Below are 25,656 nucleotides of genomic sequence, written 5' to 3'. Positions count from 1 at the left end.
ATCATGTGTACAGTAGCTCTCGTCTATAGTACTCATCATGTTTCCAGAACTATTCTTTTTGAGATTTTCTTTGAAGTCTATAATTTTATCATCTTCATACTGAACTTGGGCGTTGCAGGGCTCTGCATCTTGGACTTCTCTATGTTGGTTCACTTGTAGTACTTCTTGTGTATTCTATCCTGTATGGTCTGACAGCGAAGGAATCAAACTGGCTTGGGGCTACAACATCAGCTGCCGTGATAATCCTTGGTAGTTCATTTCCTGCATATATCTGTCTCCTTTTCTGACTCGCATTGGGAAATAATTTCTAATTTCCTTGTGGTAAGTAATGAATTCACTAGCTTTTCATTCTAATCAGATTGGAACTTGGGGGCATGCTTGTATGGCTTTAAGCTTCTGAAAAGTCGAGTCGTCGTACTTTTTGTTGCTGGTACATCTCGGGTGTTCCTGATCTGTTTTGGAGTTCATTACTGGTTTGTTGTTAACCCATACTAGTGAATTTCCTTCCATAATCAAGTCTTCTTATACTTGTGGGCAAATACATCCCTTTTAATATTATTTATAGAATAGGAACTTCTAATCTTTTACTGCAACAATTTTGTTTCAGGTACTTTGGACATTGTATTAGTTATGCAGTTGTAGCATCTGTGTTGTTGGGCGCTGCTGTTTCACGGCATTTATCAGTTACAGACCCATTAGCAGCTAGACGAGACGCCTTGCAGAGCACAGTTATCCGACTTAGAGAAGGTTTCCGCAGAAAAGACCAAAATAGCTCTGCAAGCTCTTCTGAGGGTTGTGGCTCAAGTGTGAAGCGCAGTAGTAGTGCTGATGCTGGCCATCTTGGTAATGCAACTGTGCCTTGCACTGGTGATGGCAGTACTTGGAATAACATTGAGGGGATTAATAGTGATAAGAGCATAGACAGTGGAAGGCCAAGTCTAGCTCTTCGTAGTAGTTCGTGTCGTTCAGTACTTCAAGAGCCTGAAGTAGGATCATCTTATGTTGACAGAAATTTAGAGCATAATAGTTCGTTGGTTATTTGTTCTAGTAGTGGCCTTGAAAGCCAAGGCGGTGATTCTAGTACATCCACTTCCGCAAATCAACAGATACTGGACTTGAATTTGGCACTTGCATTTCAAGAAAAGTTGAGTGATCCCAGGATTACATCTATGTTAAAGAGGAAAGGAAGACACACAGATCGTGAATTAGCTAATTTATTGCAAGATAAAGGGCTTGATCCTAATTTTGCTGTGATGCTGAAGGAGAATGGATTGGACCCAATGATTCTAGCCTTGTTGCAGAGAAGTAGTTTGGACGCTGATCGAGAACATCGTGACAATAACCCTCCTGTCACTGATTCAAATGGTGTTGACGACGTGTTACCTAATCAAATTTCATTCTCGGAAGAACTTAGACTCCAAGGATTAGGAAGGTGGCTTCAGCGTTGTAGAGTAATGTTGCATCATATAGCAGGAACTCCAGAGCGAGCATGGCTTCTTTTCAGTTTAATCTTCATTCTTGAAACCGTCATTGTGGCTATCTTCCGACCAAAGACAATAAAACTTTTAAATGCTACACACCAACAGGTAAGAAATGCATTGCTACTTCAAACGTTCAGTTCAAAGTGTATTTGGAGTACAGTGCGGCTAAAATGTACTCCATATAGTTGTATTTTCCATTTTCTAACAAAATTTTGTGAACGACTGTCTGTAGTTTGAATTTGGCATCGCGGTTCTCCTTTTGTCTCCTGTTGTCTGTTCTATTTTGGCCTTCCTTCGGTCACTACAAGCTGAAGATTTGTCCATGACTTCAAAGCCTCGGAAGGTATTTATATTTTTGGTTCTTTGCTGATGAGTATCTGTTTTTATTTGTTTTTCCACCAAGTATCTTGGGTATTTGAGTTCTCAAAAAAAGTATCTTTTTGCTATTTGAGGTTTGGTTGTTATAACTTTACGCCATTGGTACTGCTGAAACTTTGTCATTGTATCACTTGTTTGCCAGGAAATCTTGTTTTTAAGTGTATTATTGTCTCCGTACGGTGTTCTAATGTGGGTTGATGTCGATTCCAAAGCTCTCGTATATTTTGATGCTATCTACGTTGGTTTCTATGCTTCTTTTCTTTTGCAAGAGCACTAGTCCAAGCTCCTCTCCCTCTTTCTCTCTTGCATTCTAAATATTTATCTTAATTCTTTATGCGTTCACTGTGCTGTGAGGGACAATGATTTGTTATAGTTTTCATGGCACAAGAATGATTAGGCCGCTAGAAAGCCAGACAAAAGGTTTTTGTACCAGCCAATCTCTTGAATCCAGTTAACGTGGTATGTTCTGCTTGCTTAGCTATGCTGGACCTGTTAAGCAATTGAATTATGGCTAGCTCCAAAATAGACATTCAAGGTCAGCTGATGTTATTCCTAAAAGAGGTCAGGTGAAATAAGAGAAGATAATTTGACGATTGATGGTTGGTCGCATTTCTAGGTATCAAACACAGGACACTTGATATTCTTACAGTGACCTCTCTCTCTAGCCACATAAATGTCGTGACTAGTGGACATTCATTTTTTACATGGAGTGCAAATTCACTGGTGCGATGGATGAATAAGGCATGGAAATGAGGCTTGCCACTCAACCTATTCCCAAGAGAGAAAACTTTAAATATCTTGCGTCCGTCATCCAGAGTAGTGGGGATATCGATGATGATGTCACGCATTGCATTGGGGCAGCATGGATGAAGTGGAGGCTTGCCTCTGGAGTCCTGTGTGATAAGGAGGTGCCACCCAAACTTAAAGGTAAGTTCTACAGAATGGTGGTTAGGCCGTCGTTACATGGTGCAGAGTTCTAGCCAGTCAAGAACTCTAATGTTCAAAAGATGCATGTTGCGGAGATGAGGATGTTGAGATGGATGTGTGGACATACTAGGAGTGATAAGATTAGGAACGAGGTTATTCGGGAGAAGATGAGAGTGGCCTCTGTGGCAGACAAGATGAGAGAAACGAGACTGAGGTGGTTTGGACATGTGCAGAGGAGGTGTGTCAATGCCCCAGTTAGGAGGTGCGAGCGGTTGGATTTGGGGGTTATACGGAGGGGTAGGGGTAGACCGAAAAAGTATTGGGGAGAGGTGATTAGACAGGATATGGCGTAACTTCATATCATTGAGGACATGACCTTAGATAGAAAGGAGTGGAGGTCGTGCATTAGGGTAGAAGGTTAGCAGGGGTAGAATGTTGTCTTGCCCTGTGACGTTTTAGGGTTGGTCTTAGGTCTAGGCGTGCCAGTATAGTTGTGTTGTTACTGCCCTTTGATTATCACTCTATTTTACTATTGGTATTGTTCTTGTCTTGTAGAATTTGCATGATATGATCTGTATATATACTGTTGCTCTCTCTTTTTTGGGATTGATACTTTTGAGCCGAGGGTCTTTGGAAAACAGCCTCTCTATCTCCATGAGGTAGTGGTAAGGTCTGCGTTATACTCTATCCTTCCTAGACCCCACTTGTGGGACTTCACTGGTATGTTGTTGTTGTTGTTGTTGATGGGTTTACCAGTGTAGTCCTATAAAAATTGAGATGCACCTTAGCATAATACTTTCAGAAGGCAGTCTGACCTGTTGTCTCCTTGCATTAGATGCTCAATTTTCCCACTATTTTTTGTTGGGTAAAATTTGCTACGTTGTTGCAGTATGGCTTTATTGCTTGGATGCTGAGCACTTGTGTTGGTCTGCTGCTTTCATTCTTAAGGTAAACCCTTCTTGTATTATTAACTATGTCTCAATCGCTGTTAAGTTACAGAAGCAACTTATATTGCATATATTCTATTAGAGGGAACTCATTGCAAACGTTTAGGTTAGTGTCAAGAAGCTATCTTTTGGCACACCAAGTCCAGTTTGTGATTGTCACTAAGCCGTGGATATCCCTAAGCCGTGATGACACCTAAAATCTACCCATCAGGTGAACCAATCTAAAAGTAATCTAAAATTAACCACAATATCAAGACATTATGGCGACAATCAAGTACAATAGTATAATACTTTCTTCGTCCCATATTAGTTGTCCACTTTATTAGATGTAGTTGTCCCAAATTACTTTCAATTTACAAAATCATGATAGAAATAATTACATTTTCCCATTTCACCCTTACAATTAATTCTTTTTGAATGTGAAAACAAGTTTTTTTTGTAAAGTTCCAAAAGAGTTTCTTAAGGGGTAAATAAGTAAAACTATCCTTTTTATATGATTTCTTAAGGGCCGTGTAAAGGGGAAAGTGGACAACTAATACGGGACAAATGGAGTATTAACATAGAATTTTCAAGTCAGATACTACGTGGAACTAAACACTACAACCCTCGATAACTGCTGTCGCAACTCAGGAGCTACCATGACTAGAAAAATACAACAACAACATACCCAGTGAAATCCCACCGTGAATGGAAAAATACAACTATGAATATTAAAGGTACAATGTTTGTTTGGAAAACAACAAGAGTACAAATCGTTAAGCTACTAAGAATTAAATGACTACTCAACTCTAAAATGCTCGTATGATCTCCCATCCTCTTTCACGAATATTGCAACAGTTCAACTCAAACCTGCACACAAAGGTGCAACAAGTGTAGCATGACTGCATGAGTACAAAATCAACATGGTATTCAATAAGTATTATTATTATTAACCTACTCCAACAAGGTAGTGGCAAGGGTTGACATTCAAACACTTATCTTACCCTAAACAGTTGATATGATCTTAACAAATAAATGAAATAACAGGAGTGGGTGTCTCTTAGAGTGAACCATATCTTGTAGGTTTCTCCTCTTTTGGTATATCACTTGTAAACGACCAAGTTGTCCTTGTTATTATTAATGAAATCTTTTACATGATAATAAAACATAGTAATTTAGCATAAATACTGCATAAGAAGCAATATGCATAGATAGAACATGTAAAGGTATGCACACTATCTCAACATGCCATATACCTTTGAATTAATGAATGCACCAAAAACAACATATATAATGATATGCATATGAGTTAATGAATCAATTGCACATGATGCTGACTATCAAATATGAAATACTAGTACCTCTAACACAACCACGTGCCCACTGTCCGGTTGGAGGTGGTTCGGGCAGTGACCCATAGAGGACAACTGCATTGTCAGAATGCTGCACTGAGTGTCCCATCATGCCCAAACCATATCATTCCACACAGAATGTCCCATCGTGCCATAACCTCAGTCCATAATAGAGTATCCAATACATATCTCATAATCGCTGGCACCCAGGTCCGTTGACTCATCAACACGTATATCAAAGGCGCTGATACTGAAGTTCACAGACCCATCAGCACATCTCATGAAATAAGCATGAATCACATATGCAGTTATATGGAATAAACAGTGCACAAAATGAATTTATACAATCCATGTATTATGAAGTACATGAAACATCCGTGATGGAAAATCCTAGCATGTGAATCAGTGCTAATAATTTGCTCTTAAACAACAAAGCATACTCATCAATTCATTTAGCAGTCAAGAATCAATGAAGAAAACAACATAACTAATTACCCCAACACGTCACCGATACCCTCATAAGCTCTCGTCACCTTCCCTATACGTTAACCACATATACGTAGGGAAAAAAATCCCCTATTGAAGTCAAAGTCTTAACTTACCTTGGAGTGAAGCCTCTTATCACGAACGACCTTTCTTTTCCTCAAAGCCTCTAAATACTCCTAGTCTATTCAAAAGTGTACTCTACAAGGTTAAATGAGTCCAACGATACCCGTATTGCAATATGAATGAAATTGGACCAAAAGTCAACAAAATATTCAAACTCGAACCCTGGGCACAAAATTCAAAATTTGATATATTTTTCATGTTTTCAATAACCCCCCGGAGTCTAAATCCGTAATTAGAATTCCAATGTGAGTTCAATTCGGTAGTTAAATCACAAAAATACACTTCCTTGAGTTTAGGTCTTGAGCGCCCAATTTCACCCCTTTAATCCATGTTTTAGGTGTTAAAATCCATGGATAATCAAGATATATATTAAAAGTCAAGTGTAGATTACTTACCCTCAATTGTAGGAGAAAAATCCATCAAAATCGTCTCAATCCGAGCTCCCTAGCTCCAAATATAGAAGGAAAATAACATGCTGTCTCGAAAATCTAATTCTTATACCTGTAGCTCTATCCCTGCACGATCTTGACCATGCCTTACATGATTGCGAAGCATTGTCTAGGACATGCCTATGCGACCGTGAAGGTTACTCACCAACCACACTGCACGATTGCGAGACTTGCTCCACTATCGCGATTAAGCTTGCAGTAGCATAAATCTGCAATTGCTGTCTTTGTCTCCAGTGTGTTGAAATCTACCCAAGCTCCTTAGGTCCCAATCCAAACATGCCAGCAAGTCCTAAAACATAATACCAGCCTGTAGAAAGTTCCAAAACATGAAACACAACGTAAAATCTCAAAATGAGAGGTTGACTTGTTACAATGATCTATTCCTTATATACGTTTTATTCCTTATTTGTATATTAATTACAACGTGCATATCTTTTACTGGTTGCTGTGTCTTGAATGCTTGATCATTGCCTTGTTTAGTTGGTTAAATCCTCAAGGCAATATGATATGCTCTTGGCTGTATCTTTTTGTTGATACTTCTGTTGTCCATATTGGATTTGCAGCAAATCATCAGTTCTTCTGGGATTATCATTGACTGTACCCTTAATGGTAGCGTGTCTATCTATTGCAATTCCTATATGGATTCGTAATGGGTACCAGTTTTGGTCTTCAAGAGCTGAGAATGCAGGTCGTGCAGGAAACCATCTAACACTGGGGATGAAAGAGGTTAGTGTGTTTAGTAATTTGCTCCTGTTTATATACTTTTAATATTACTGTGGTCCTCCGCACTTTCGCTGTTTATTGCGATTGGGTTTTCTTAAATTTTTCTAAGTATTACCTTTACAGATCAATTTTGGTTGTCGGCAAACTCCAACTAGTTTGAATTGAGGTGTTTGATTCACTGAACTGTACACTTCTATGTTTGAGGAGATGTTTGTCTATCATTTTAGTCAATTCAATACCTTTTTATTTCATTACTGGTTGTTGATGTAAGAACCAAAAGACACTTGTATGGGTCAAAATGACAAAGGGAAGACTATTTTAAGAAGAGGGATTCTCACTTAATTACGTATAAGAGTGGAGGTAATCATAGTAAAATAGACTTTATTTTTATAAGAAGCCGAGATCGAAGTACATGTGAGGACTATAAGGTTATTCTAGGAGAAGCGATGATCTCCCGACATATTTTAGTAGTCTTAGATGTAAAGTTTAGGAGGAGTGAGAAAAGTGATGATGTAGAAACAACCGCGAATTAGGTAGTGGGCATTACAGGGTGCTAACTCGTTAGCGTTTAAGGAAAAATTATGTGAGAAGGGAAATTGGTATATAGAGGGAGACGTAGACACCCTATGGAAGAAAGTGTCAGGTTGCATTAAAAGATAAGCTACAAAAGTTTTATATGTGTATGATTGTCTATGACCTTTACTACATGAACATGGCAGGGGAGTGAGGAGGTACAAAGAAGCTTTTGAAGAACAATTACAATAAAGCTGAGTGGGAACCTAAGAAGGCAAATATTAAAGCCCGATAGGATGCTCTAGATGTCTTGTATCATAAGCTAGGGACACAAGAGGTTTAGAAAGAATTATTTAAACTAGCATGACTAAAAGAGAAGAAGTACAAGGATTTAAACCAGATAAAGTGTATTAAGGATAGTCCTCAACAAGTGTTGATGAAAGATGACGAGATCAAGGAGAGGTAGAGAGACTACTTTGATGAATTGTTCAACACAAACCATGAGAATTAACATTTTTAGATCTACACATGTATGTGAATGGTAGAAACTTTAGCTATACTTGTAGAATTGGATGTTAGAGGTGAATGATGCCATGAAAAATATGCGGTTCAGAAAAGCTTGTGGCCCCAGATAGTATCCCTGTAGAGGTTTGGAAGTGCCGTGGAATGGCTCACCAAGCTATTCAATGCTATACTAAGAAGTGGTAGGATGCCCAATGAATGGAGGAAGAGTACCCTGTTCTGATTTACAAGAGTAAAAGAGATATTTAAAGCTAACCGAACTATCGTGGCATTTAACTCATGAGTCATATGTTGAAACTTTGGGAAAGAGTGATAGAGCGTAGATGTAGGAACACAACAAGAGTGAGAACCAATTTGGATTTATGTTTGATGGATCTACCTTGGCGGCTATATTCTTACAAAGAAGATTGTTGGAAATCTGTCGTGAAAAGGAGGACCTACACATGGTGTTTATTGATCTAGAGAAACATATGATGGAGTACCACACATGGTCCTTAGGTGGGTGATAGAGAAGAAAGGAATCCATATTAAGTATATAAATGTTATAAAGGACATGTATGAAGAAGTTGTCACTAGCGTGAAAACAGTGGTAAGTGCTACAAAAGAGTTTCCCTTTACAATGGGTTTACACCATAAATTGGCATGGATTTCCTACGTATTTACCCTATTTATGGACTAGCTAACCAACACAATACAAGAGGAGATCTCATGGTATATGCTATTTGGGAATGATATTGTGGTAATTGGTGAAACTAGTGAGGTGTCAACCAATAACTTGAACTATGGAGAAGCATGTTAGAGAGTACAGGTTGTCAGATGAGTAGAAGTAGGCCGGCTTGAATATATGCATTGCAGGTTTAGTCAGAATGAGAGCAGAGTAGGTAAGGTGAGACTAGATGGGGTTGTAGTGCCAAAGTGCGAACAATTTAGATATCTAGCCTTGTCGTTTTAGGATAATGGATTGATAGAGAGAAGATGTTACTGATAGGATTAAAATTGGATGGTTGAAAGGGAGAAGTGCTACGAGGGTGTCATGTGATAGAAGGATACCTACCAAAATGAGTGGTAAGTTCATTAGTCAAACATGTCCCCAAAATGAGTGTTGTGGAGATGCGGATGCAGAGTTGGATGTGTGGTTATATAAGATTAGATATGATTGGCAATGACCACGTTCACCAAAAGGTGCAAGTAGCACACATTGAGGATAAAAAGTGTTTTGGAAAGTGAGAAGCGGGAAAATGCGATAAGGGTTCGCTTCACCGAAGCACACATTTTTTCAATTAAAGCGCATTTTAATACAATAATAACCAAGAATTCGATAGAAATAACATATTAAGCTAATCTTTCAAATTGTAAATTCGAAAGTAAATAATAGATACTAGAACTAGAATAAAAAAGCTACAGTTTTTCACTACAATCACAAAAAATAATAATAAAATGAATATTTGTAAGCTACGACAAATAGGAAAAGCTAAAAAAAAGAGTAACAAAACAGAGAACGGAAAAGCTGCAGTAAACCAATAGAGGAGGAGAACAATAGAAAAAATTCAGTGGAAGAGGAGATGTGAAGAAAAGAAAACAAAGGAAAAAAAAATCGAAAAAAGGGGAGAAGAGAAAAGGAATAGAAAACAAAGGAGAAAAAGAAAAGTTAAAAAAAATCGAAAAAAGAGGAGAAGAGAAAAGGAATAGGAAATAGAGTAGAAAAGAGAAAAAAAATCGAAAAAGAGAAGAGAAGTTGTTACCTTCTTGAAAAAAAGAAAGAGGAGAAGAGAAGAAGAGCGCTTTTTCCATCTCGCTTCGCTTTAGTGCCATGAATCGCTTAACCCTCGCCTCGCCTCGCCTTGCTTCACGGTTTAAGCAATTAAGCAAGCGCTTTTAACTGCACTAGGATGAAATGCTAGAAGGTCACCTGAGATGGTTTGGACATGTTTTGCGTCGACCTATAAATGCATCAGTCCGTAGGTGTAGAATTATGGTAAATGAATGTGTTAAACGGAGTAGACCTAAAATTACATGGAAGGAAGTGGTCCCGAAAGACTTGCAATTGTTTGTTATCAATATTCAATATAGGCTTAGCTAAAGAGGGGACATAAAGGAAGAAAAAGATCCATATAGGTGATAACTACTAGTTGAGGATAGGTTTTTTGACTCGTATGAAACTTTTTTTTTCCAATTATTATTATTATTGTTAATATATATATATGCACACACATATCAATGTACTTTTCACTTTTATTTTGTTTATTATAATGATGATATGAAAGAGCTTACATGACGAAATAAGGATTCATATAGCTGTTCTCAACTTATTTGGGATGGAGGCGTAGTAGGAGTTGTTGTTGATGCATCCTTCATCTCTAGAATCTCAATCTATATGAGGGATATGCCATTACTTGCAAAGAATTCACACTTATGCATTCTTATATGACTATATATATATATATATATATATATATATATATATATATACACATATCAATGTACTTTTCACTTTTATTTTGTTTATTATGATGATGATATGAAAGAGCTTACATGACGAAATAAGGATTCATATAACTGTTCTCAACTTATTTGGGACGGAGGTGTAGTAATAGTAGTTGTTGTTGCATCCTTCCTCTCTAGAATCTCAATCTATATGAGGGATATGCCATTACTTGCAAAGAATTCACGCTTATTCATTCTTATCTGACTTGCTATATAAGAATTATAATTGCCAATTCTGTTTCCAGGGTGTTGTTCTTTTCATTTCCATCTCCTTATTTGCTGGGTCCATTTTAGCTCTTGGAGCAATAGTGTCTGCAAAGCCTTTGGATGATTTAGATTATAAGGGGTGGACTGGTGGTCGGAACAGTGTTACATCCCCTTATGCATCATCTGTTTTCCTTGGCTGGGCAATGGCTTCTGCAATTGCTTTGGTAGTTACTGGTGTGCTGCCAATTATATCCTGGTTCGCAACTTATCGGTTTTCTCTCTCATCTGCTATTTGTATTGGCTTATTTGCAGGTAATTCTTCCACTTTAGTCTCTCCTCTTCCCTTTTTAAACTACAAAATATTGTAATAGCCTCTCTGGTTTTCAACCTTTTGTTTGGTAGTTCATTCTCTATGACAAGCCTTTTACTAATAATTTCTTCTCTGTCGTCGCCGAAGCTGTTATTGTGGCCTTTTGTAGCATATCCTACTTTGAAGTTGTTGGATCTAGAACCGACCAGATTCCAACAAAAGCTGATTTCCTTGCTTCTTTGCTTCCATTGATATGCATTCCAGCAGTATTGTCTCTTGGTGCTGGTTTGTTCAAGTGGTATGTGATATTTATTTAGAAAGTGCTTACATTTTTAGAAATGCCATCTTAAAGATGATGAGTGATTTTTCCCTCCAGAGTTATAATATCTTTAACATTTTCAGGAAAGATGACAATTGGAAGCTCTCTCGAGGTGCTTATATGTTCATAATCATTGGCCTTCTTCTTTTGCTCGGAGCCATTTCAGCTATTATAGTTACAATTAAACCCTGGGCGGTAAGTGATCATCCTATGTGCTGTAGTTTTCATGTTCAAAACAGTTATTTGACATTGTTTGTATGCTTTTCTTTTCCCTTTTGTATTTCAACAGATAGGGGCTGCATTCCTTCTGGTGCTTCTCCTTCTTGTTCTAGCTATTGGTGTTATTCACTATTGGGCGTCTAATAACTTTTATTTGACAAGGATACAAATGTTACTCGTTTGTTTTCTTGCATTCCTTTTAGCTCTTGCAGCATTTCTTGTTGGATGGTTTCAGGGTAAATACGTTTCTTCCGTTTTAAGATGCTCAGATAGTTTAATCTAATCTTTCATAGTGGTTCTTGATAATTGATAGCAAATGCATGTTTCTGTTTCAGATAAGGCTTTTGTTGGTGCGTCTGTTGGTTACTTCTCATTTCTTTTTCTCGTAGCTGGAAGGGCATTATCAGTAAGTTATACTTAATTACGACAAATAAAGTATTGAGGTGTGTTGGAGAATTTGTGCTTTTAGTCCCTAAAATATTGACAAATTCTGATTTTGGTCCTTGTGATATCTGGTTAAGCACATTTAACCTTCAATTAATTGAAAGGTACACTTTTGATCCTTCTACTTGCGAGTCTACAAATTTAATAAGTTATGTATTGTTAAACTATTTGAGGGCAACACAATTCTGTAATTAATCTAAATATAAAATATTTTAAATTAAGGGATTAAAGACGACACATTTCTATTAATCAAGGTTAAATATACTTAATGAAATATCACAAGGACAAATCATAATCAACTAATGACTGAGGGATCAAAAGCGCAATTATCCCAATCATGTTATTTATGTTTATCGTTTGCTGATTAGAGTTGTTTTATCTTTGCCTTGTGGTCTTTCTTGCTTGTGAATTGTCTTTTGTTCCCAAAACCCTTTTTCTTTCAGGTCCTTCTTTCACCTCCTATAGTAGTCTACTCCCCAAGGGTTTTGCCTGTTTATGTTTATGATGCTCACGCGGACTGTGGGAAAAATGTCAGGTTTGTCAATTTTCTCTACTTGTTTAAGATTTACACTGTGTATAGCAGCTTGAAATGCATAGTTAAAGTAAATTGTGAACTCTTAACTTTAGAGGTACTCCAGTTCCTTTCCTATGAATTTTTATTTATAAGTATTTCACCACTCAAGTTGTTATTGAAATTGCACGACTTGACAGCTAATTCTACATGAAATCATTTGTTGACAGTGCTGCATTTCTTGTGCTCTATGGCATTGCATTGGCTATTGAGGGCTGGGGTGTGGTTGCCAGTTTGAAAATTTATCCACCATTTGCTGGTGCTGCTGTATCAGCAATTACACTCGTTGTGGCCTTTGGCTTTGCTGTCTCTCGTCCATGTTTAACACTTGAGGTGTGCTTATATATCTTGGAATAGCTGTACTGATTGAGCTATATAGACTTCCTTTTTTTGTGTGTGTTTGGTGTCTTTATCATGAACTCTTTATACTATAGTCAATATGGTAACCTTGGAGATGAGTTTCCATAAAATAATTCTTCTGCTTGAACTACTTTCCTTTAATATCCTGGTTTCCTTTCTAACATTTTCTCTAATATTAGATGGTGGAAGATGCTGTTCATTTTCTTAGCAAAGAAACCATGGTCCAGGCAATTGCTCGATCTGCCACGAAGGTACGACCATTTTTATTACAGCTAAAAACTATTTCATTCTATGTTTTTACTCCTAGGTTGTTACTTAGTGTTCTTTGTTTCTATTGTTGCTTATGGTCTCAATTCTATTTGAAGGTGATCCTTGTTTGCAATTGAAAACAAAGAACTTTTTGCCACTGAAAAGTTCATTGACTTGTTTTATCGGAATGGTCTCTCCTTATTGCATAAGATTTGGATGGGGATGCCCCTAAACTGGCTTAAAAACAATATGGTGCTTTTAGATTGATGTACTATTTTTGAACCTAAATTTGGTGATTTCTATTTTGTTCACGATTTCAAAAATTCTGAATCTCTAATTTGCAGTTCACTTTTGTACCGTTATTGATGTCATTAACATGTTACGTATTTCAGTTTGATGGGTGTTCTGGGATGGTTCTATTTTATCTTGCTTGAGTGCATCAGTGCTTTACAGGTTTTTTATTTCATTGATGTTGTATTTTAATTATCAATTATTTGTCATTAAAGTTTTGTGTTATCTGGTTGGTACCATTTATAAATGTCAAATGGTGACAATGCATCCTTAGAGGTCTGCCTATAGAGATGTGAATATCATCGACACAGTGCTTGAACTTCGATGTGCTTAATATAAGCATTAACACAAGGTTCACTTGTTTAGGTGATACTTTTAATTGGTCTTGAGAGTAATAATGATATAAATAATGTAACTTTCATGGTGATTGGTGTCTTCTGATTCTTGTACCTGAAAATTCTAGATAAACCTCTTGTTTTATTATTAATTTTCTCGCTGAATCTCAATTCTGTTAATGGTTTGCTCAGACCAGAAATGCTTTATCCGGAACCTACTCTGCCCCCCAGAGGTCGGCCAGCTCAGCTGCTCTATTGGTTGGTGATCCAACAATGATGAGGGATAGGGGAGGCAATTTTGTGCTTCCACGAGCGGATGTCATGAAATTAAGAGACCGTCTTAGAAATGAAGAACTGGCTGCTGGGTCCATTTTCTGCAGATTAAGAAATAGGACACTTAGGCATGAAGCAACTAGTGATGTAGGTCACCGAAGAGAAATGTGTGCCCATGCTCGAATTCTGGCTTTAGAGGAAGCAATTGATACTGAATGGGTTTACATGTGGGATAAGTTTGGTGGTTACTTGCTTCTCTTGCTTGGTTTGACTGCTAAAGCTGAGAGGGTACAGGTAACTATGCGTTTCGAACTACTTGTCTGCATTTAAGCTTCTCTATCTTCTTCTTCTTGTTTCCCTTTCTCCCTTTATGCTGAACATAGCATGCTTTGCCAGGATGAGGTTCGTCTGCGACTTTTCCTCGACAACATAGGCTTTTCGGATCTTAGTGCCAAAGACATAAAGAAATGGCTCCCAGAAGATCGTAGGCGATTTGAAATCATACAGGAGAGGTAAAGTATTCTCAGACTGTTCTGGTAATTCTGCTGCACCTAAGAGTTAGAGTTCTTCTAAATTTTGTTTAACTGGTGTTTGCAGTTATATGAGGGAGAAGGAGATGGAGGAGGAAATCCTGATGCAGAGACGTGAAGAGGAAGGAAGGGGTAAAGAAAGGAGGAAAGCTCTCCTTGAGAAGGAGGAACGTAAATGGAAGGAAATAGAGGCATCACTTATATCATCTATTCCTAATGCTGGGAATAGAGAGGCAGCAGCAATGGCAGCTGCAGTCCGTGCAGTGGGAGGAGATTCTGTTCTTGATGACTCTTTTGCAAGGGAAAGAGTTTCAAGCATTGCACGTCGTATTCGTGCTGCTCAGCTATCTCGTCGAGCACTTCAGGTCATGCCTACCCTCTACTTAAAGTGTAACTAAGATCACGAAATGTGATGCGGAAATTCTACCTTATGCCTTCACAAGTATGTCACGACCTAATCTAGGGCACAGGCCTGGCACCCGCCAAGGGCCTTAACTCTGTCGTAACAACCATAAATAAAACATGTGTTGGGTCCCAAGGGTCCCTTTGCTATCATTCAGTGCTTTGATTAAAAAAAATCAAATACCCATGCGAAAGCCCGAAGGCATAACATGTCTAAAACGAGTATCAACCTGAGTCATCCTTCTGCTACTTTCTGAAACTGTATATACTTATCCACAGTGAGTCCATGGAGCTTCTATGTAATACATTACATATATAGAAATGGGAAATAACCCGATATGTGATAATAACGGAAGAAAATGTCAAGGGAAACCTCCACAACTTTAGTCTGGGCTCACCACCGAAAGTTATGAAACCTCACTAGTATATGTTAGAATAGGTCTGAAACTGAATTTATCTTCTTCCTGTCACTCTTTTTATGATGATCCATCAAAGCAATCGCAAGCTTATCCCCAATTTTTTCTGATTAGGTACTTAACCCAAATTCCTGTATTTTGATTTTCCTGTTTTAAATCTTTTCCGTTGCAGACTGGACTTGCTGGTGCTGTGTGTATACTTGATGATGAACCCACCACTAGTGGCAGACGGTGCGGTCAGATTGATCCTACTGTGTGTCAATGTCAAAAAATTAGCTGCTCTCTTGCTGTAATGGTCCAGCCTGAATCTGGACCTGTTTGTTTGCTCGGCACTGAGTTCCAGAAGAATATTTGCTGGGAATTTCTTGTGGCTGGCTCTGAGCAAGGCATTGAAGCAGGACAAGTTGGGCTTAGATTAATTACTAAAACTGACAAGCAAACTACTGTAAAGGAGTGGAGTATAAGTGTCACCAGTATAGCAGATGGAAGGTTTGCAAGCTTTTCCTCTTTGTTTTCGTGTGAATTGCTGTGTAAAGATGGTTGCTGTAATTGCTTAGGACTTCTGTCTTGTCTTCTTTTCTGATAATTCAATGAATTTTATTCGAACACACCAAGGTGGTGTTAAATATACCAGAAACAGTGCATAAATAGGACTTCTGTCTTGTCTCACATGTAAATGCATTATTTTGTAGGTGGCATATCATAACATTGACTATTGATGCTGAATTGGGTGAAGCAACTTGCTACCTGGATGGAAATTTTGATGGCTACCAGACGGGGCTACCACTTAGAGTGGCTAGTTGCATATGGGAGCTGGGAACGGATGTCTGGGTGGGCATAAGGCCGCCCATTGATGTTGATTCATTTGGGAGGTCAGATAGTGAAGGAGCCGAATCAAAGGTGCACATAATGGATGTATTTCTTTGGGGAAGGTGCTTGACAGAAGATGAGATTGCGGCTCTTCCTGCGGCTATGGGTTCTGCTGAGTACAGCATGATTGATCTGCCGGATGACAATTGGCAATGGGCAGATTCTCCAACTAGGGTTTGTGTTTTTCAGTTCAATAAGTTGATTCCAGCAATACATCTAATAGTTGTCATTTGTAGATACAATGGTTCGTAGGTCTTTGTCCCTTTATTTTGTAGCTACTCAAGTTATAGATATTTGAAGGATTTTTTTTTTTACAATCAAATACTTTTAAGAAACCAGATTGATGGAGTTGATTGCTAGTTTTGCTGTTGCTAATTTTAACATATCAGGTAAACATAAAGGGAATAGTTGCCTTTCTTTTGGAATTTGTCTCATGGTTGCTACTTGGTTCTTCTTGCTTAGGTTGATGGGTGGGACAGTGATCCTGCGGATGTAGATCTTTATGACAGAGATGATGTAGATTGGGATGGGCAGTATTCCAGTGGGAGGAAGAGAAGGTCAGATCGTGATGGGGTTGTGTTGGACGTGGATTCTTTTACTCGAAGATTGAGGAAGCCTCGAGTAGACACACAGAAGGAAATCAATCAACACATGCTTTCTGTGGAAATAGCTGTGAAGGAGGCTCTCTTAGCAAGAGGAGAATCACATTTCACTGATCAAGAGTTTCCTCCCAATGACCGCTCATTATTTATGGATCCGGACCATCCTCCATCTAAATTGCAGGTGAGTCCATTGGCAGCACTTTGCTCATAGTTTTATTGGTCTCCTGGTTTTCCAGGTTCGATTATGATATGTGGTACGTTAGCTGATATTAGTTCATCCCAGGTTGTTTCTCAATGGATGAGGCCTACTGATATTGTGAAAGAGAAACATCTGGATTCTCACCCGTGCTTATTTTCTGGAGTAGCAAATTCTTCAGATGTTTGTCAGGTTGTGATACTCTTGCTTCATACTGTTTGCTCAAAGTATCCCCTCCTGACTCCTCTTTTCTTTTGCTTTCTGGGGAGGCAGGTCTCAAATTGGTTGCTAGTTTTGTTTTTATCGATCATTTGCTCACTGTGTTGCTGTACTATTAAATCAGGGACGACTGGGTGATTGTTGGTTTCTAAGTGCTGTTGCTGTGCTAACTGAGGTTTCACGAATATCAGAAGTCATAATTACACCAGAATACAATCAGGAAGGAATATATACAGTTCGCTTCTGCATTCAGGTTAGGCTTCTTTATTTGTACAGTTACTTGTGCCCGTAGTGAGTTCTTCAAAAGGGTCCACCAGACATGAATATGCTGGATTTTTTCAATTGATTAAATTCTAAGTTTTCTTAATGTGTCTCTTGAACTCTGCACAGAAAGGAACATTAGAGCAACACCTTGGAAGCGATACATTTCGTGTATTCAAAATTTAGGATCTATGAGTTCATAGAGATGAACCACTAGCGACTAGGATTATAGATTATGGAGGGATAAATCATAGAAAATAGAAAGAGAACATTTGGAAGCGGAGAGTGTGAGACCTTGGACCTTCTCATTAATTTGCTGCTCTCTAGTAGATCATGAAATATTTCAAGATCACTAGACATCTGCACCAAATAGTGTAGCGCATATTGGCATTTTTCTCTGATTGAATGTAAGATTTTTTTGAATTGGCTCTATTTTACTGGTGTGCTTAGGATATAAGTTATGGACATTCAGCCACTAAATGCGATGTAGAAGGTGAACCAAGACTACTCATATTCATGCTTCCCCTTTGAGTTGATTTGTGTCATCTATGTTCTGAATTTTTTGTTAGTCAGTATTATAAAGTTTTGAAGTTTAACCTCTTGCTTTCCTTTTTCGGGTACAATAACAACATACGTAGTGTAGTCTCACAAAGTGACAAAGTGGGGTCTGGGGATGGTAGAGTGTACACAGACCTTTTCCTTTTTGGGTAAAAAAAACGCCAGTCAAGTAGGATGGCAAGGACTAGATTTTGTGTCTTCTTCATTTTCTGGATCAGAGTGATCCTTCTGGGGAAAAAGTGTGGATATGGGCCCCAATCTGGTCATTTACCCTAAATTTCCTTTTTCCTTGCATTATAAACCTACGTGAAAAAAACATTTTTTTCCTTAGAACTGCAAGTATGTAACTAATAGTGTTACTAATTCAGCAATGCTGCAACTTCTATTTATTACTGCTGCTGGGCTTGGGGAAAAGCACAACTATTCCCAGAGTCACTTTTCCCATCAATTGTGCAATTAATCCACGTATACAGTACCTTTTCCTGAATTTTGTACCTGGCATGCTGACATCAAAGTCATGCTCCATTTGACTTCCAGTTGGGATAATGCTGTCTTTCTATGTTAATCTTTTTGGATGTTGTATTCTGAACTGATGAGAGGATCTCAGTCGATTTATATACTGGTTCCTATGAGAAACAAAAACATGATTGCCTTTTCTAAAAAGATCACTAAATCAAGTTAATCCTGTCACTGTATTTATTATAGGGGGAATGGGTCCCTGTTGTGGTAGATGATTGGATTCCATGCGAGTCACCTGGTAAACCAGCATTTGCCACCAGTAGGAAGGGTAATGAAATGTGGGTCTCCTTGTTAGAAAAAGCCTATGCAAAGCTTCACGGCTCATATGAGGCATTAGAGGGTGGCCTTGTGCAAGATGCTCTTGTAGACCTCACCGGAGGTGCTGGTGAGGAGATTGACATGAGAAGTTCTGAGGCACAGATCGATCTTGCAAGTGGAAGACTCTGGTCTCAGCTGCTGCGCTTTAAACAAGAGGGTTTCCTACTGGGCGCTGGAAGCCCGTCAGGTTCAGATGTGCATATCTCTTCCAGTGGTATTGTCCAAGGTCATGCATATTCAATATTACAGGTTGAAATTCATTCCTTCTATCTTATGACTTATCCACCTGCCAAGAAAATTTCAGTCACGCAGTCATCTTTTGTATGTTTTACTGCTCAGGTACGAGAAGTTGATGGCCACAAGCTTGTTCAGATCCGGAATCCATGGGCGAATGAAGTTGAGTGGAATGGCCCTTGGTCTGATCCATCACCTGAGTGGACCGACAGGATGAAACACAAGCTTAAGCATGTCCCACAGGTTGCTCCCCCTCCCTCCCTCTTCCAAGTTACTGTTTTTTGACATTGACTTTGATTTTACCTAATGAATTCTTCGGTTAAGAGCTATGTTGCTCAGACTCAAATATGTCAGATGGATGTGTGCGGATACTCCAAAAGTAGTGCAGTTTGGAGAATCCGACACGGGCGTGGCAACAATATGGGAGAGTCCAAGCAACATACGTTAAGAGCTAGAGTTTAGGGAAGGATAAATATTCTTCTGCCTAATTCCACTTTTGGATACCTCTGGATTGAGTAACTCCTGATAGTTTATCTAGAGACCCCATCTATTTTTTTGGGGTGGGGGTGGGTGGGGAGGTAGAATTATCATTCCCAATTGTTGTTCATCCGATTGTATGCCCTTACTCTTGGTAGCACACCTTCGCTAATTTCTTCCTTTGCACAATCCCATACTGTTAGTCATGTTTCTTGTGCAAAGGTTTGAGCAAAATGCAGATCATCTCCTATTGCATTGTCAAGTAACCAATCGATTGTGGAGGATGTTCTCAATGGGTTTGGGTTGCACTGGGTGATGTCGTGCACAGTGAAGGAGGAAGAGAACTCCAAGGACATGCAATAAGCTTTTTGATTGATTTAGGGTACCGCCCCCCTTCTTAGAATTAGAACCCATTGAGGGGGGCCTCGACCTCGGAAGGGAAGAGTGGCTGAGTAATCAAAAGTGGCAGACTGGAAATCTTTTGAAGTTTTTCTACATAGGTTTGAATCCTGCTATATTGCCCCTTTATCTATTAGGTGGATTTTATGGCGAGAGTGAAAGAGGATAGCGCTTGAAGGAGTTGAACAAGAGATTGTATAATTGCGAAGTACTCTTCTATTTCTAGTTTCCTCTTTGTGTTACCATGATATCCCTATTTGTGTTGAAAATTGGTTTTGTTTCTTTGAGAGCTATTTTTTGATGTTGGTTTCTCTTTTTTGGTATGTTGTTGTGTACGGGGTTCCCCCAATTGGTAATAAAATTATTTTACCTTATCAAAATAAAATGTTTTTTTTTTAATTATTGTTTTATTCATCGTCATTATTTTCTTTGGTGAAATAATAATGTCCAAAAGAGACTTAATAGAGTTTTATTTTGATAGGATTGAAGAAAACTCAATAGCCCATGTATATAAATATTTACTATTTCACAAGATAAGGAAAGGCACACCTTGATGTGAATGAAGTAGTACACATGGTTTTTGGGACTAGAATGAGGCTAGAATCTTTTTATTCTTTTCACGAGGGTAAGCTATTTATTTGTAAATGAAATGGTGAGAATATACATTTTTTAATAAGTTTTTTCTGGTCACTTCCCATTAATATTTTTGGGTTGATCGATAATCTACAGTTAAGTAAACAATTATTAACCCAATTTTATAAATGGAGTCGTAAAAGTGACCTAAAATAATTAATAATCTAATTAATGTTTCCCCTTAAGGAATCTAATTAATGGTACCACCAAAGGATTGCTATACTGCTTCACAAACAGCGAAACTGTTATTACACTGTTTTGGGAATTGTAAATTCTTTGCCCCCCTCCATTATTGTAGAAAATAGCTTGAGATATTGTGGCACAATAAATATCAGTAGTGGGATACCATTCTCTAGACAGGGTTGAATGGGATCAATGATGGAATGCAAGGAACAGTGAATGATGTTCTATTCTGCTGGGCCATTAGAAGATGGAAGAGGAGAAACATGGTGTGGGATTTTGCTCCATTTACTCTTATATGGGTAGTTTGGAGAGTGAAAAACGGGAGCTTTAGAAGGAAATGAACTTGATTTCGTTTTGGTGCACCCATGAGATTCCCATTTGTATTGGAAATTGGTTATTTTTTTTTTGTAGAGAACCATTTATTTTTGTAAGCTCTCTGTTTTTTGGGTAGATGTCTTGTATGTGGAAGGTTTTCCCATTGTTAAATAATTCCTTGCTTGTTAGGAAAAGAGAATCTAATATGCCAAATAAAAGACATTGTTCGCAATCACCTCTTACAATCGCTTCTGGAGGGATGAGAGAACCTACATATCTGTTTCTGTTTCCTTGGGTTTTCCACATTCTGGTCCTTTTTGTTCATCAAGAAAAGGAGTGAAGGGTTATGCTTATACAGCTTTTTACTGGACGAGACTAATTTTTCCTGTTTTCTTGTAAACAGGCCAATGATGGAATTTTCTGGATGTCTTGGCAAGATTTCCAGATACATTTTAGGTCTATATATGTTTGTCGTGTCTACCCACCAGAGATGCGCTACTCTATCCATGGTCAATGGAGAGGTTACAGTGCTGGAGGCTGCCAGGATTATGACACTTGGCATCAGAATCCCCAATATCGACTAAGAGCAAGTGGTCCTGATGCTTCCTTGCCCATTCACGTTTTCATCACATTAACTCAGGTTCACTATTGTGATTAATCTGGAACAAAGGCGTTGCTTATTGACATTATCTTTTTGTTGATCAAATAAACTAATCAGAATGCTATTTTAGGGTGTGAGCTTCTCAAGGACAACAGCTGGTTTCAGGAATTATCAATCAAGCCATGATTCAATGATGTTCTATATTGGGATGAGGATACTGAAAACTCGTGGTAGACGTGCTGCATATAACATTTATTTGCATGAATCTGTTGGTGGGACAGACTATGTAAATTCTCGAGAAATATCATGTGAGATGGTCCTAGATCCTGATCCAAAGGGTTACACAATAGTGCCTACTACAATACATCCTGGTGAAGAGGCACCTTTTGTTCTCTCTGTTTTTACTAAAGCTTCGATAAGTCTTGAAACTTTATAATTTTGCATTTGATGACCCATTTATTTTGGGTGGTTTGAGTTTGATCATTACTTGTGGGTCCTAAGCATCTGCCCAAAGAGATTCTGCGTGGACCATCCCCAATCAGTCACATCTGTCTATGAGCTGGTTGAGTGGTAAATTTGCTATTGAAATGCTCGGTAAGTTCCTTCATCTAACTTCTTGCACTCCCCTTTCTCCATGGACAAGAAATTGTCTGATACATTTCATTCTCTAAGATTCTGTCTAATCTTGTGATTCCCCCCCTCTACCTTTAGCAGGCATAGAAAGAGGAGAAAGATGTTCTGTCCTTTGTAAATGGATGAAGCAAGCTCTGCTTTATTCTGGGGAAGTCCATGGTTGCTAAATCTCATTCATGCATGTGGGCTGGAAGTCTAAGCCAGTAGAAGGAAGATGGTCCATTGATTATAGTCTTCAGGCTCTGAATGTGGTCTCGAAGAGGGTTCTCGGGGATTAGACACTGTACATGAGTAGATGTAAGAAAATAGGATTTAGTTATGTAAATGAGGGTTAACAAAAAGGAATAGATGAAAAAAAATAGGAATAGATGTTAGGGATGCCCTGTTGGATGGGTTATAGTTTAGCGTGTTGGAGTCCATATGGCTGAAAAATTAATTGAAGTTTCAGCATCAGTTTTGAAGTACTTGTAGACACCATTTAATTAATTGTAAAAATGAATTTTCTTTTTCTTCATCAATAGAATTAACTAACATCTTCTTTCTACAATTTTCAATAGTGTTTTGTGTTCCTATCGTGGGTAGTAAGAACGAAACAAGGAACTGGTTGCTCCTTGACAAGGAGTCCTCGGAAGTACGTAAAAATATTGAAAATGCAGTGAGATACGTTCACTAGATTGTCATGAATGAATCAAAAAAATTGAAGTCATACAGAGTCGTTAGTCATATTTCAAAATATTTATGGACTAAATTCAAGATAATTCTAAATTCTTTTTCGTGATTACGAAACTCTTCAAAAAACTGTCGTTTTTTGAGAAATAATGAGCATCACAAAGTTTTTAGTTGAACTTAAAAATTTGGGGTCAAACACATTCATTATTCCAAAAATTTCATCGATACTAATACACATGAAGAATTAAAAAAATCATTTAATTTCTGTTGAGTGACCCCTAAGTGCTAAAAAAGGGTGGATCATGGTGAGACTATATTGTAACACCTCAGAAGGCCCTAAGTTTAGATCAGGCTGGACAGTGCAGAACCTAAGTCTGCAAATTTTTTGAAATCTATGATGAGTGACAAAAAATGAGAAAATCCTGTAATTTCGCTTGTATGACCCCTAAATACTATGAATGTGCCGTGGATTGTACCGAGGCTATACGTACTAATCCCCTGGGTACCTACGGAGGGTCCCATAAAGGTTTCGAAAAAGATTTGACCAGAAGTTAGTTCACCAAAATATTCATGCGCTAATACACACGAAAAATGAGAAAATCGCTTGATTCCGCTTGTGCAGCCCCTAAATGCAATGAATGCATTTTAGGATGTTCCAAGGCTACATGTACTGATCCTCAAGATACATATGGAGGGTCCCATAATGGTTTTAGATAAAATAGACCGGAACCCAGTTCACCAAAATAATCATGGCCTAACACACACAAAAAATAAGATAATCGCCTAATTTCATTTGTGTGACCCTAATTACTATGAATGCGTCGTGCATCGTACCAAGCCCGCATGTACTGATCCCCCAGGTATCTACGGAGTTCCCATTACGGTTTTGGAGAAAACTCATTCGAAAGCTAGTTCAGGAAAAATATTCACGGACTAACACACGAAAAAAATTAAAAATTCGCCTAATTTCTCATGTACGACCCCTAATTGCTATGAACGATCGTGCCGAGGCCGGACATGCTAATCCCCTAGGTACCCACAGAGGGTTCCATAATGGCTTCAGAGATAAATTGATCGGAATTCAGTTCACTAAAATATTCATGGGCTAACAAAGACGAAAAAATTAGAAAATCGCTTAATTCCGCTTTTGTATCCCCTAAATGTTATGAATACGTCGTGGATCATGCCGACATCGTACGTACTAATCCCCGGGTACTTACTGAGGATCCCATAACAATTTCGAAGAAAATCGATCGAAAGCCAGTTTACCAAAAATATTAATGGGCATACACAAAAACAAAATCACAAAATTGCCTAATTTCGCTTGTGCAACTTCTAAATGGTATAAATACACCGTAGATCGTACCGACGCCGCACATACTGATCTCCGGGATACCTACGGACCATCCCATAATGTTTGAAAAAAAATCAACCGCAATCTAGTTCACCAAAAATATTCATGGGCTAACACACACGAAAAAAATTAGAAAATCATCTAATTCCGCTTGTGCAGCTTCTAAATGCTATGAATGCGCCGTGGATCATGAGGAGACCGCACATACTGATCCCTAGGGTACCTATGGAGGATCTCATAACGGTTTCGAAGAAAAATCGATAGGAAGCCAGTTCACCAAAAATATTCACGGGCTAAGACACAAAAAAAATTAAAAAATCTCCGAATGCAGCTTGTACGACCCTAAATGCTATGAATGCGACGTGGATCATGCTGAAGCCCAACGTACTGATCCCCTGGATACCTATGGAGCTTCTCATAATGGTTTCCAAGAAAAATCGACCGAAAGCAGTTCACCCAAAATATTAATGGGCTAACACATACGATTTCTTTTTAGAAAATCACCTAATTCCGTTTGTTCGGTCCTAAATGCTATGAATACAACGTGGATTGTGCCGACGCCGGACATACAAATTCTCTGAGTATCTACAAAAGGTCCCATAAAGGTTTCGAAGAAAAGTCGACTGAAAGCCAGTTCACCAAAAATATTCATAGGCTAAAACACATAATTTTTTTTAAAAATCGCCTAATGCTGCATGTGCGGCCCTTAAATGCTATGAATGCATTGTGGATCATGCCAACGCCGCATGTACTAATCACTCAAAAACCTACGAAGCATCCCATAACAATTTCGAAGGAAAATCGATCGTAAGCAAGTTAACAAAAAATATTCATGGGCTAAAACACACGAAAAAAATTAGAAAATCGCCTAATTTTGTTTTTTCGGCCTCTAAATGCTATGAATGCGCAGTGGATCATACCGACGCCGCAAGTACTAATCCTTCGAGTACATACGAAGGATCTCATAATGGTGTCGAAGATAAATCGATCGAAAGCCAGTTCACCAAAAATATTCATGGATCATATAGAGCCACACATACTTATCCCCCGGATACCTACGGAGGACCTCATAATGGTTTCAAAAGAAATCGACCGAAAACCAGTTCACCAAAAGTATTAATGGGCTAACAAACATAGATTTCTTTTAGAAAATCGCCTAATGTAGCTTGTGCAGCCTCTAAATGGTATGAATACGTCGTGGATCGTGCCGACGCCGCATGTACTGATCTCTAAGATAACTATGAAGGGTCCAAAAATGGTTGTGAAGAATAATTGATCGAAAATCATTTCACTAAAAATATTAATAGGCTAAACACATGACCTAA

General features: G+C 38.4%; 1 protein-coding gene across 3 annotated transcripts in view; it reads left to right on the top strand.

The window, feature by feature from the left end:
* The window catches only part of LOC129884245 (calpain-type cysteine protease DEK1), a 32,204-nt gene extending 9,353 nt beyond the window's left edge, over nt 1-22,851 (top strand). For 2 of the 3 annotated variants that reach the window (XM_055958577.1, XM_055958586.1), the window contains exons 6-32: nt 119-249; nt 359-473; nt 608-1,586; nt 1,714-1,824; nt 3,676-3,734; nt 6,686-6,848; nt 10,610-10,883; nt 11,029-11,179; nt 11,284-11,395; nt 11,490-11,655; nt 11,755-11,825; nt 12,307-12,398; nt 12,605-12,767; nt 12,974-13,045; nt 13,862-14,236; nt 14,339-14,454; nt 14,540-14,837; nt 15,463-15,779; nt 15,983-16,334; nt 16,623-16,943; nt 17,046-17,150; nt 17,302-17,430; nt 18,702-19,082; nt 19,173-19,310; nt 21,478-21,714; nt 21,806-22,269; nt 22,387-22,851. In XM_055958577.1, coding sequence (XP_055814552.1) covers nt 119-249; nt 359-473; nt 608-1,586; nt 1,714-1,824; nt 3,676-3,734; nt 6,686-6,848; nt 10,610-10,883; nt 11,029-11,179; nt 11,284-11,395; nt 11,490-11,655; nt 11,755-11,825; nt 12,307-12,398; nt 12,605-12,767; nt 12,974-13,045; nt 13,862-14,236; nt 14,339-14,454; nt 14,540-14,837; nt 15,463-15,779; nt 15,983-16,334; nt 16,623-16,943; nt 17,046-17,150; nt 17,302-17,430; nt 18,702-19,082; nt 19,173-19,310; nt 21,478-21,714; nt 21,806-22,111 — 5,734 coding nt within the window. In that variant the 3' untranslated portion in view covers nt 22,112-22,269; nt 22,387-22,851. The remainder of the gene's footprint in view (nt 1-118; nt 250-358; nt 474-607; nt 1,587-1,713; nt 1,825-3,675; nt 3,735-6,685; nt 6,849-10,609; nt 10,884-11,028; nt 11,180-11,283; nt 11,396-11,489; nt 11,656-11,754; nt 11,826-12,306; nt 12,399-12,604; nt 12,768-12,973; nt 13,046-13,861; nt 14,237-14,338; nt 14,455-14,539; nt 14,838-15,462; nt 15,780-15,982; nt 16,335-16,622; nt 16,944-17,045; nt 17,151-17,301; nt 17,431-18,701; nt 19,083-19,172; nt 19,311-21,477; nt 21,715-21,805; nt 22,270-22,386) is intronic. The other variant, XM_055958582.1, reaches the window with a different exon arrangement.
* The last annotated feature ends 2,805 nt before the right edge of the window (nt 22,852-25,656 follow it).

The sequence above is a fragment of the Solanum dulcamara genome, chromosome 1 (genome assembly GCF_947179165.1).
Source record: "Solanum dulcamara chromosome 1, daSolDulc1.2, whole genome shotgun sequence".
Lineage (NCBI taxonomy): Eukaryota > Viridiplantae > Streptophyta > Magnoliopsida > Solanales > Solanaceae > Solanum > Solanum dulcamara.
Note: the sequence above shows the minus strand (reverse complement) of the source record. Positions and strands in the feature narration are given on the sequence as shown.